Source organism: Cynoglossus semilaevis, chromosome 7 (assembly GCF_000523025.1).
Source record: "Cynoglossus semilaevis isolate Cse_v1.0 chromosome 7, Cse_v1.0, whole genome shotgun sequence".
In the NCBI taxonomy this organism is placed as follows: domain Eukaryota; kingdom Metazoa; phylum Chordata; class Actinopteri; order Pleuronectiformes; family Cynoglossidae; genus Cynoglossus; species Cynoglossus semilaevis.
Window position 1 is genome coordinate 6,077,050 of NC_024313.1, and position 11,820 is coordinate 6,088,869.

The window sequence follows — 11,820 nt, forward strand, 5'->3', positions numbered from 1 at the left end:
TTAATGAGCTCTAACATTTTTATGACCGGTGTATTTTAGCATGTTATCATTTTATCATTTTAGACTAGCGCCACATTCATTTTGGATTAATTCCCATATTGTGTAAAAATCCTTTTTTAAATATAGACTCAGTTTAGTCAGACAGATTCTTGAAACGTAACGTTTCACTTGTTCAGTCTGGAATCGTCTGGATTTCTTGTGGCTTCTGGGGAATTAACAGCAACTCCCATATTTATGTCCTCCGACTCAGAGCCTGAGCTGAGGAGGTGCAGCCACTTCCTCATCCTGTTGTATGTTTGAGTGGAAGGTCTGTGTTCAAGTCGGGGAGAGAGTGTGTGATTTAGGCCTGGGCATCAGGGCAGTGATTATAATTACATCATTTTAGTGAACACCGTAACAACTCGGTGAAATCCACCAAATTGTGCAACGAGAGATTTTCTGCATTTGTATGTTAATGTTTCCCCTCAGTAATTTATTCCATTACTTTGTCTCTGATGTTTTGAATTAATGGCTAATTTGTTCTGACACCAGCAGTAATAATGAATCTCTGTGATTTCCATTTCTTGATGAAGATGCTTTCACCCTCACACTGAGCAGGTTAAATATTTTACTGGGTGAGCTGAATATTCATGATTAGTTCTTGGTGTTACAGGGAACCATTTATGGTTCAGGACAAAATGATTGCTCCCCTTGTAGAAAATAATATATTTGTAATAGTGTTTCCTAAATGAGGGCATTGTGGCAAAGAGGAAGCAACATGTGGATTAAAAATCTTTAGTCACAAAGCGGACGTCTTTGTTTGTAGAAAACAAGATAATAAACCATGCCCCCCCAACCATTCCCACAGTTAAGTACACTTTTGTTGTGGATGTTAGAATATCTGAACCATGAATCATGTGACCTTAGGGTCGCAAAATTCCAGAAATTTTATGGAAAGAATGGGTATTTATAGGGATTGCCAAAAAATCTATGGGATTCAGATCTGCTGGTAAAACTTAGAGAGTGCCACCTACAGGTTGGAGTAGATAAGCTTCATGCTCAGTAATGACAAAAAAAATATCACTATTAAAAGAAAATGTTTTAGATAAGCTTCATGCTCAGTAATGACACTATTAAAAGAAAATGTGTTCTCTCTCATAGAATATGTCATCTATTGTTACTGCAGTATAAATTTGAAGGTGTTGAAGTCTCGTCCACAATGAAGTATTCACGCATGATACAATACATTTACATGATGCAATACATTTACAGTGTGTATTATGTATGTGCTGGGCACATATTCACTCTACATTCATTAGACCAGGGAAACACAGTGTAGAGTCTTTGTCACTGACTGTGTGTTGTTTTTTTCATCTTTTGCCAAACCTTTCTCTCATGTTACTCACCGACTTTGATTCACGGAACAGCAGGAAATGACACCGTTGTGGCAATTATAAAAACGAGAGGATCAATGTGTAACACAGATCTCCTTTGTACACACAGCCCCGTGCTTTTGTCGTGCAGCAGATACAATCGCTCTGGTGCCAATAACCCAGAAGCGACAGGATTTCAATAATTGAAAGGAAGGGGAGAACACGGGGATGAAACGACTCCCCCCTGCCCTCCTCCACCTCCTCCAGTAAATTCATTATAGGCAGCTCAGGAGTGGAGGTGTTATTCAGAGGGATCATTATGTAATTGGACCACTGATATTAACACAGCGGCTCACAAAGTAGAGCTGGAAATAGTTTTCCTTTCTATGTGTCACACTCCCCACCTCCCCTCCCTCCTCATTCTTTCTCATTCTCTGCCCCCGTAGAACTCTGCCTCCCACTCACGTTGTAGCAGATCCACGTTGTAAAAGGTTACACAAAAGGTTGAATCGATTTCTTGCTTAAGTTTCCAAGAAATGTTCCTTTCCTTTACTTCTTTTCAACAAAGTTCCACGGTGCTTGTCTCAGTGGATCAATACAGAACGGTTTTATGGGAGGAACTCGTACTGAAATGGCATGTCATATTAATCATCACAAAGAGTGAGTCAAAGAGTTAATCTGGAGAAAGGCACTGAATCATCAGCATCTGTATGCAAAAGAACAAATGGAGTGTTGAAATTGGAGCATAAATACAAAATGCTGCTAAAACACTGAAAATTGACATGATTTTGATGTAGTGACGACACATGGTCTGCTGTAAAAGATGTCAGACGATGTTCCATTTGTATTCTGGATGTTCATCCTCATGTCCTCAGCCTTCAATACACCCTCAAACATAAATAAACAATTTTTGCAGAATATAACCATGGAAACAGCTTTTAGACACAACCACAGGACCCAGAGGTGAATAGGTCCAGGTGGTTCAAATGCATTATGGGCATTTAATGCTTTTGTCTTGTCCTGCGTTTCTTTATGCGTCATTACACAGACTCCACCTGCTGAAAACCATTACGGTTTAAGATGGAGATTTACCAGAAAGAGTGAATCGGGCTATAAATATGGCATTATTTATAACTAGACACATGCACCTCGTCACCTTACAATTAAAGGTGAATAAAACATGACACAGTGTTTCACAAATAGCCTTTGCCAAAATGAAACACTGATGCAAACACAGAGCAATTATTAGACCAATGAATCATTTATGATATTCACACAAGGTTATTAATGAGGCTGGTGGGTCTCCTGCAGGAGCAGAGGAAGACAAGCAGCCGACGGCGTGGGGAGAGGAAACATAAGGGAGCGTGGAGAAGAGAAAGGAGAAGGTCGGAGACACCAGCCACACCACAAACAAACACCGCTCGCTGAGAAACACACAGACGGAGCCGTGACATGGGAAAACAGAACAGCAAGCTGAGACCCGAGGTCCTGAACGACCTGAGGGAGAACACAGAGTTCACTGACCATGAGCTGCAGGAGTGGTACCGCGGCTTCCTGAAGGACTGTCCCACCGGTCACCTGACTGTGGAGGAGTTCAAGAAGATCTACGCCAACTTCTTCCCCTATGGAGACGCCTCTAAGTTTGCAGAGCACGTCTTTCGCACGTTTGACACCAACGGCGACGCCACCATCGACTTCAGGGAGTTCATCATCGCCCTGAGCGTGACGTCTCGTGGTGGGCTGGAGCAGAAGCTGCGCTGGGCCTTCAGCATGTACGACCTGGATGGGAACGGGTACATAAGTCGGGCGGAGATGCTGGAGATAGTTCAGGTGAGGACAAACTCTGTGTGTGTGTGGGGGGGGGGGTGCAATTCCAGTTAGTGCTGTCATTTAATTTGGAACAGAGTACAGCAGCGGCTCTCAAACTATGGTTCACAGCTCCCTCAAGTGGTACATGGGGGTAAGTCTGCGACTACAGCTGGAGTACAGTTCTGAAGTGTCTGTGTGTCTGCGTGTGTTATCAGAATTTAAGTGTCAGTTCTGTTGTTCCACCATAATTAAGTCTTTGGCTGATAAATATTCTAATCATTATAACAAAAAATAATCTGATCCCAGGAATACTAGTAGTACTACACAGAGGATATAACTCATTGTTTAGTATATTTGAAGAGCCAAATATTTTTTTATAAAAAAATATATATAATTGAGAACCATTCAAGTATAGGAGTAAAAGTTGAACAATGAAACAATGAACAGATGAATATGTTTGTTTGCCTTTTTATGGATTTGGCTACAGTTTGTGTCTGTTTTATAAACTTTGAGTCTTATTTGTTGTCACAGCGTCATTTCATACAAAAACACATTTGAACATTTTAGCTTAGTCAATACTTACGTGTGTGAAGCTTTGTGTTTTCACCTCCCGTCATCTCAGGCAGGCTGGCCTTTCTCTTCTCTTATCACCGTGGCTATATTTACTCTTCCAATATGGTGAGCAGAGCAGCCAGCAGGGCCATATCAATATTGGCTCAGCACGCTCTGTTTGTGGATACAAATGAATGTTTAAAAAAAAAAGTTATTCACAGAGAGGTGAGGTTTATTTGCCAAAGCACTGTGGTCACTTATATGATGGGTAGAACAAGGCAGTCAGGTGGAAACAGCTCCAGAGATATAAACATATTATTGGGGTTTCTGTTTCTTTCTTTAAAGGCAATTTATAAAATGGTGTCATCAGTCATGAAGATGCCTGAGGATGAGTCCACTCCAGAGAAAAGGACGGATAAAATCTTCAGACAGATGGACATCGATAATGATGGTGAGACCTGTGCATGACTTTGACTGGAATTAATAATAAAAGGGGCGGGGGCTTTCCAAAATGTGTCGTCATCAGATATTGAACCTTTAGGGTAAGGTAAAATATATATTTAATAATATATACACACACATATGTATATACACATATATATGTATAAACGTCTAAAAAAGTATTAGAAAATAAATGTACACCTTACATATAAAGACAAAAGCAGGCCAGACAACAGCTCTTCTAAAACCTCAGTGATTGGGATAAATACTTTGTGGCCAAACTTAGCTGCTGTGCTAACAACAAGGAGAACTCAACGGGTGGCGGACACAGTGAACTTTCCTCACCCAGCGCTTTGACTGCCATCAAAAAACAGATCGTCTGCAGCGGCACAAACACCGACAAACACCAGAGGGATACTTCACAAAAGTGGGATAACGATATCCAGGAATAACCGATGAACCGCGCATCTTGGCTGATTAATTGATCGCGCGGTTGTCGAGCCAGGATGAAAAGGCGTGGCTATCGCTCACAGAATCACCGATGGGAAAACAGATAACGGTCGCGCTTCTTACTTCACGGCCGCTGAACAACGGCTGTTGGTGTTGTTGTATGAAAAGGTAAAAAAACATTATAAGAAAAAAGTGCAATACTAAGGTGTAATAATTAGGTAAAGTACTTAAGGTGTTGAAGTATCACAACAAGGTATGCTCTTACACTGAAAGTTTAATTGTACTTCCTCTGATTTGTACTTCTGTGTGAAAGTAGGAGTGAAAGACAAAAATAATATTAAATACAAATATATATTGATACAGATAAAAAATAAAAAACACCAAACTTTAAATTGATAACATTTAATCAAAAATATAAATAGTAGTTATTGGCAAATTCTTTCCATATTATCAGTGGATTTTTGTTTTATTTTGGTGACTTAAACCCAGCCTGATCGTCAGAAGCTTCTCCGTTGACATTAGAGGACTCATGACTCATGACTCAGCACATCGTGACTTCTTCAAATGCTGACCACTGACTTTTTCTGCCTCATTCTTTCCCTCTTTACAGGTAGACTGTCTTTGGAGGAGTTCATTAAGGGTGCCAAGAGCGATCCGTCCATCGTTAGACTGCTGCAGTCCGACCAGGGAACATCTCGTCAGTTCTGAGGACCAGCATCTTCTCCGTCTCAGAAGAAAGCCACCACAACAAACACACACATCATTCCAGCTGGTTGATGTCACACCACTGCCCCATCTCCACCCTCCATCGCCGTCATGTTTACACTCATGGATCATCATTTTTACCTTTGGTCAGTGTGGCTCCTTCTCTGTGGATTTGCTTCTCAGTGGTGAACCTGCTTCTTGTCCCTGTGCCATAGCCTACATATTTATACAGACTGGACTTTGAACTGTATGCTTTCAAGTATTATGACTCCTGTTATTGTTACATAAAAAGGAAACTATTAACTCCACCAATTTAGCCGCAGCAGAGGGGAAGGTAGAGCATGCAGGAATTTAGAGCATGTAGGTCCCTTCATTTTCCTCCAGGGTGCGCCTTAAACACAGTTTGAAAGACTATGATTTGATACAACTTTAGTGATTTTTAAAGTGCTTTTTTAAATTAATTAATTCTTTACCTCAGTCGTTTTTTTTTTCAATATTTTGGTGGACTAGCAATTGCCATGCACCTCAATATTTTGCTATGTTACTGCCTAAGTTTTAACCTTATATGTGCTAACTTAAGGGTTCACTTGGTTAAAAAATACTAGCTTTAAGTAATACTATAGCAAATAAAACTCTTTTTTCTAACTTATGTTATTCATAATATATATTAAACTATGGCTATATTGTTACTATTGTGTTGGTTTAGCATTTAACTGTTAGGTTTAAGCTAACTATTTTTGACATTGTTATCTTTTTTTTTTAAACTTTAGCTGCTTTAATAATGTTTTTGGCACATTTCACCATATTCCTTTAAACTTTTGGCACATTTCATTGTATCCCTTTTAGTTTTTGGCACATTTCATTGTATCCCTTTAAGCTTTTTGAGTACATTTGAAGTCATTTCTCTACTAAGCTTTTTGAGTACATTTGAAGTAATTTCTCTACTAACATTTATCCATTTATCCATATATTATATTCCTATACCTATTGTCTCGCTTTAAGAACATATTGAATGCTAATTGTGTTTAATATTTTATGCCTGATATTTGTAATTTCTGACCTTCTAGCCTAACTTATATAACCTTTAATTCTGGCTTGTCTTGAAACATCATTTCAAACAGTGTTTAACAGAATGGCTAACAGCAGTCATTTTATTGGCTGACTGTGGGCTATACTGGCTCCTTTAGCCTCCTTTGCATTTGCCAAATAATCCTTAGCTGTAGTCTGAAGATTTCGTCCCGCCATTAAGCTCATTTTAGGTCGATACATTAGTGCCACCTACTTTGTCTATTTTCCTTTATGAAACATTCCCACCAAATGACCACTTATAACAGAAAGGAAAAGTAAAAACACAGAAAGGGGGCGGAGCCCCAACATTCACCTCTAGTAGCCCAACATTAATGAGGGGGGGTGAGGAAATTCCTGCGTACTCTACCTCAAATCCTGTGTAAAGTGTCTTGTTGTCATTGCAGGACGTCAACACATTCATTCTGAACCAGCTCTTTGTCTACTGTACCGCCCTTGGTATTGCATGCCCTCAGTGAAACACATTTTATTATTTAACTGTAACAGCTTACGTGAATGAGGAAGTCGTGGCTTTTGTTTTTATTCCTTTTTATTTTTGTAACAAATGTCAATTTTGTTTTCACACAATTGAAATAAAAGTCGTGTAAGAAAAATATACACAAGAAGTCCCATAGTATCCCCGCCCTTATCCTGGAGAGACATGATCCTCAGAGACAGAATTATTTAGAGACAAGACTAGAAACAAAAAATCCTAAAAATAGTGATCTGAAATGGCTGAAGAAGTTTTAAATTTGGTAAGACTGGAAAACAGTCGGTGACACAGGGTTCGTCCGTCCTCCTGTCAGCTGGTGGTGGCTGTGTAAATATGCAGACTCTTCTGTTCTCTTCAGCAGGTACGTGACTCACAGTTCACTCCAGGGAATCAAACCCCCGACCCCTCCCTTGTCCTTCCTGTCCCCATGTGACCCATACAGATGTGAGAAACTGCAGGTGTCTCTCATGTGTCTTTTCTGGAGTATTTCAGTAACTGGGCGACCGTGCTTCCCATTCGTCCACAGGAGAAGGGAGGCGGGTCACGCAGAACTAAACCAGACTGGACCAGACCAAACCAACTCCAGCCAGGCCAGTCTGCTGGGACTCATAACTCGTCCTTGTCGTAGTCGTCGTCCAGGTCTACGTCACTGAGGTCATAATCCTCTTCCTCAGGAAGCTGGAGATAAACAGAAAGAAAGAACCCACATTAGAAAAGATCAGGACACACAGTGAAGGTCGTTAGTCAATCATCCAGGTCAGATTCAAGCACTTTCAAGGTTTGGCTTTAAACCTCACACTTTGCACATTTAGGCTGGTTTATTCTGTTCTACTAGAAAGACCACTGACCTGCCCGTCTTTGCCGTCCCAGGGCTCAACAGCGTAGATCTTCGGCATGGCCCCGCCCCCCAGTGTGGCAGTGGATCCACGTCCAACAGAGAGCTCCCTGAAGACACAGAGACAGGACGATCATCACACAGTTGAAAAACAACACACGGAGTCTGAGTGTGTTTTCAACTACACAGTATCTGTCAGTATCTGTCAGTATCTGTCAGTACCTCAGGAACTCATGGATGCCTGTTTCACTGAAGGAACCTCTCAGCAGGGCAAACTTCATCTTGCGGGAGTTGATGGCAGCCATGGCTGGGTAACCAAAACCACCGATGCCCATGGCGGACTCCAGCTCCATCTGGGCTCCGGCCTCGGTCCAGAGCCACCTGTCAATGACAACGCAGGTCATAAGACACATCCTCAGTCAATAATAATAATAACGATGATGATAATTATGGCTCATCCTTACCCCCACATCTTCTTCTTGTACTTGTCAGCCAACTTTGCCATCACCTCCAGATAACCATTTCTACCTTCAGCTCCTATGTAGATGATATCTGTCAGAATAGATAAATCTTTCCGGAACTTTCCTCGAACTAAAACACCACGGTTGTGTCTGCTCTCACCTGTGTCCAGGATATGAGGCAGGACAGCAATGACACACAACTGACTGTCCTCGCAGGTCTTCTTTAAGACGTCTTCGTTGAGGATCTGAGGGTAAAAATAAAATATCCCTTTAATGTGATTCATAACATTTACAGGACAAACTTAGCAGAGTTTGTACTGTTTGTATATTAACTTGTACCATTTACAGGACAAACTTAGCAGAGTTTGACAGAGCAAAAAACTGACAGTGAGACCACGCCTTTTTGTCTCTAGACATGCTTAAAATATTATAACAGTACAACGAGACATGGACCATCTCCCTTAGAGACAGTACTGTTTGTATTTAACTTGTACTGACCTCCAGTACTTCAGGAGCAGGGGCGTTATCAGAGAACAGATCCAACGCCCTCTCGATGATATCGTTGCGGGTACGGCCTCCCTGGTAGTCCTCTGGCTCCTCCCCTTTACGGAAAACCTTGATGCTGGGATAACCACGGATCTGCACACAGAGCAACGCTTATTTAAGTGAACAACTTGAGCAGTAGTTGTACACACTATTTAACAAGCAGAGCAGCTTGTATTTATATCATGTGAATTAGTACTACTCCAATACACACTGATGTGTCCTCCCCCCGTAGCGGCTGGACACGGCCTGGTGGACGGTTGCATCCACAGCTCCCAGGCGAACTCTGCCCTTGGTCTGCTCCTTCACTGCTGTGGCTGCAGCCGCCCACTCTGGCTCCAGCCTGAGGACGAGAGAAGACAAGGAAGATGATGAGAACTCCAACAATTCCACAGCACACAGATACCTCTGACACAGGATTTTTCTTATCAGTGAACTCACTTCTTGCAGTGTCCACACCAGGGGGCGAAAAACTCCACCAGCCAGATGTCGTCGCTCTCCATCACCATCTTGTCAAAGTTGTCATCCGTGAGCTCCACCACGTCCTTGCTGCTGCCGCCACTGCTCTGCTAGAGGGCAGCAGAGTGCAACTTACTTACGTGCACCCAAATGGTTAGGTCTTTTAAAATATCAAAAAAAAAACAACAAAAAAAACAAACACTACCTGACCACCAGAGCCACCAGATTTGCCGCTCAGCCGTTCTTTCACCAGGTTACGCAGAGCATTCATGGCTCCGTCCACAATGGCCTGGCTGCTGCGTCCACCTTAAAAAAACAAAACCCTGGCTGCTGCGTCCACCTTAAAAAAAAAAAATCATTGACTTAAACATGATGGTGGTGCCCTACCATGGTTGGATTTGTCTTTGTTTGTCATTGTTTTAAAATAGGACAAATATAATTTTGTTAATGGGACGTCATTGGCCAACAGTGCAACTGTTTGTCTTATTTGTGGCCACAAATGGATGGGAACATTGTGCAAACTGCAAAATATAATCAGACCAATTTAGGTTGGTTAATTACCTCTGTTAAATTAAACATGAATATCTCAGCTCTGAGGAGACAAACACAGGTGTTTCACCTCCCTGACCTGACCTTTTGACCTAAGACTCTTCTGTACCTTGGTACTCCTCTGGCTTGTTCTTATTGGCCCCAAAGATCTTGATGGTGGGAAATCCTCTGACGCCGTACTGTCCACCCAGTGAATTGTGCTGGTCTGCGTCCACAGCTCCGACCTTGACAATGCCCTGGGAAGAAACAAAGAAATTCTTGTCAATGATTTACGACCTGGTTCACGACTGTGCGATTCAGCCTGTAGATGAAGACGTGTGACACTTCTAAAGCACTACTTCGTCTGCACACACACAAAAACGCAAACACACAACGCAGTTTTCTTCAATGCCAGGAACTAGCGCTGAAAAGCACATTCAGTCCAAACAGTGTGACTGCAAAAAGAGTGGAAAGTATTCATGACAATTGCAGTGCAGTCTGGGACATGTGTGTGTCTCCTTCACACCTCTGTTAGGTGTTGATCTCACTACTGATTTGCAAATATTCTGACCACACTGTAATCTGTCGTCATGGTAGAGTTCCTCTTTGAAAGACATTTTTTCAAAACCTCTCCGTGTCACTTAGATGACAGGAAGCTATTATTCTAGAAGTTTTTTTAATGACCTCATTCATTAAAGAAAACCAAAACACTTATTATCCAATAATTATACAATTAAAAAACAATGAAGTATTAATTGCTCCCTGCGTGGAGATGAACTGCTGACCTACATACCTTGAGGGCAGTGGCTGCTTTCTTCCAGTCTGGAGCCAGATTCCTGCAGTGACCACACCTGGAAACAAATGAGAGCCATTTAACTACCGAGGTAAGAACAATAACTGTGAGGTTAATTAACCTGTTAATGAGTTACTGTAGATGTTTCTTTACTTTAAGTGTTTTAATTATTATAGTAGGAAATAATCCCAGCAAGGTTTCTGTTTTTCATTTGAATACTAACAGTTAAATATTTGTTTAAGAAGTTCACATTTGAACCTGTTCCCCTCGAGGCTCTGAGCCTTGTTTATCTGCGGGACTGAAATTAAACTGTATGGAATGTCAGCAACAACGGTCCTGATGATGCAGGTCACAGCCTTAGGAAAAGAACGGGATTAGGTTTAGGTCCCTATCAGGACATGTACTCTGATCGTCCAACCTTGAAACACAAGGCATCAAAAAGAAGGAGAATCTGAGACGCCTACATCAATACTCTGCTACTGAATTACTAATTTTAACACGCTCTGCTTCTGTCTAAATCACTTTGGTTCTGTGAGACAAGTTGGATGTTTTAGTGCAAAAAATAAAATAAAAATTGAAACATCTGTCTCATCCTTACAACAACAGTAGCCCTGGGGTCCTTGTGTTTCTTTAGACTCACCAGGGAGCATAAAACTCCACCAGCCACAGGCTGTCACTCTGGATAACCTCCCTGTTGAAGTTGGAGGAAGTGAGCTCAACAACATCATCACTGGGGGAGTAAAGTGCCTGCACAGAGAGGAGCAGGGAGCAGACAAAGACCCCTGGAGGAGAGGAGAAAGAAACAAAAGTTTTGATGCTAGAAATGATGCTAAATATCAGCCTTGGCGGAAGGCTAAATGGTTTGCTAACTAGCACAAAACGCTAGGGAAATCCCTTACAATAACTAAATAATTTTAGTACTGTTAATAACGGTCCTTAAATGTACAAAGCTTGTGTAAATGCCTGAACAGGTTGAGTAGACATTTGCTTTTACTAGTGATTCGGCGACAACAGGCCTGTTCAACTTAACTGAACATATTCAGGCTGACTACAGATGCTAACACGCATTAAAAGGCTCCGTTTATCTTTCATAAACTCGCTTTACTCTCCAAGGTCGAATTTAAAAACTGTTCTTCAAGTTACTCACCGAGTAAAAGCGACCTCATGATTGCAGCAGCTCTTCACCGCCTCAGTTAAGGACAGAACACACACACTCTCTCTCACACACTGACTTCAACTGTAGCCGCTGCTGCACAAAAAGTACAGCGACAAATCTCACATTATTTGCCGGGGTCTGATGACGTCGCGTTTCAGCCAATTGGAGCACGCCGTGT

The 11,820-nt window shown here is 41.7% G+C and overlaps 2 protein-coding genes across 5 annotated transcripts in view; one reads left to right on the forward strand and one right to left on the reverse strand.

The window, feature by feature from the left end:
• Window positions 1-6,110, forward strand: part of hpcal1 (hippocalcin-like 1) — a 10,244-nt gene extending 4,134 nt beyond the window's left edge. The window contains exons 3-5 of one of the 3 annotated variants that reach the window (XM_017033705.2): window positions 2,664-3,182; window positions 4,059-4,164; window positions 5,215-5,352. In XM_017033705.2, coding sequence (XP_016889194.1) covers window positions 2,805-3,182; window positions 4,059-4,164; window positions 5,215-5,312 — 582 coding nt within the window. In that variant the 5' untranslated portion in view covers window positions 2,664-2,804 and the 3' untranslated portion in view covers window positions 5,313-5,352. Of the gene's footprint in view, window positions 1-2,663; window positions 3,183-4,058; window positions 4,165-5,214 lie in introns of all 3 variants that reach the window. The other 2 variants (XM_008313089.3, XM_017033704.2) reach the window with 2 other exon arrangements.
• Window positions 6,111-6,906: 796 nt separating this feature from the next.
• pdia6 (protein disulfide isomerase family A, member 6) lies at window positions 6,907-11,765 on the reverse strand. 2 transcript variants are annotated; one of them, XM_017033875.2, is made up of 13 exons: window positions 11,634-11,765; window positions 11,127-11,268; window positions 10,487-10,544; window positions 9,824-9,950; window positions 9,371-9,471; window positions 9,148-9,272; window positions 8,935-9,049; window positions 8,662-8,802; window positions 8,324-8,408; window positions 8,167-8,239; window positions 7,925-8,083; window positions 7,716-7,812; window positions 6,907-7,545 (listed from the first exon to the last, which is right to left on the reverse strand). In XM_017033875.2, exons 1-13 carry the CDS (start codon window positions 11,650-11,652, stop codon window positions 7,474-7,476), a joined length of 1,314 nt encoding a protein of 437 aa, XP_016889364.1. In that variant the 5' UTR covers window positions 11,653-11,765; the 3' UTR covers window positions 6,907-7,473. The 2 variants fall into 2 exon arrangements, with proteins under 2 accessions (XP_016889364.1, XP_008311310.1); XM_008313088.3 differs by having other exon boundaries at window positions 9,148-9,275.
• Between the last annotated feature and the right edge of the window lie 55 nt (window positions 11,766-11,820).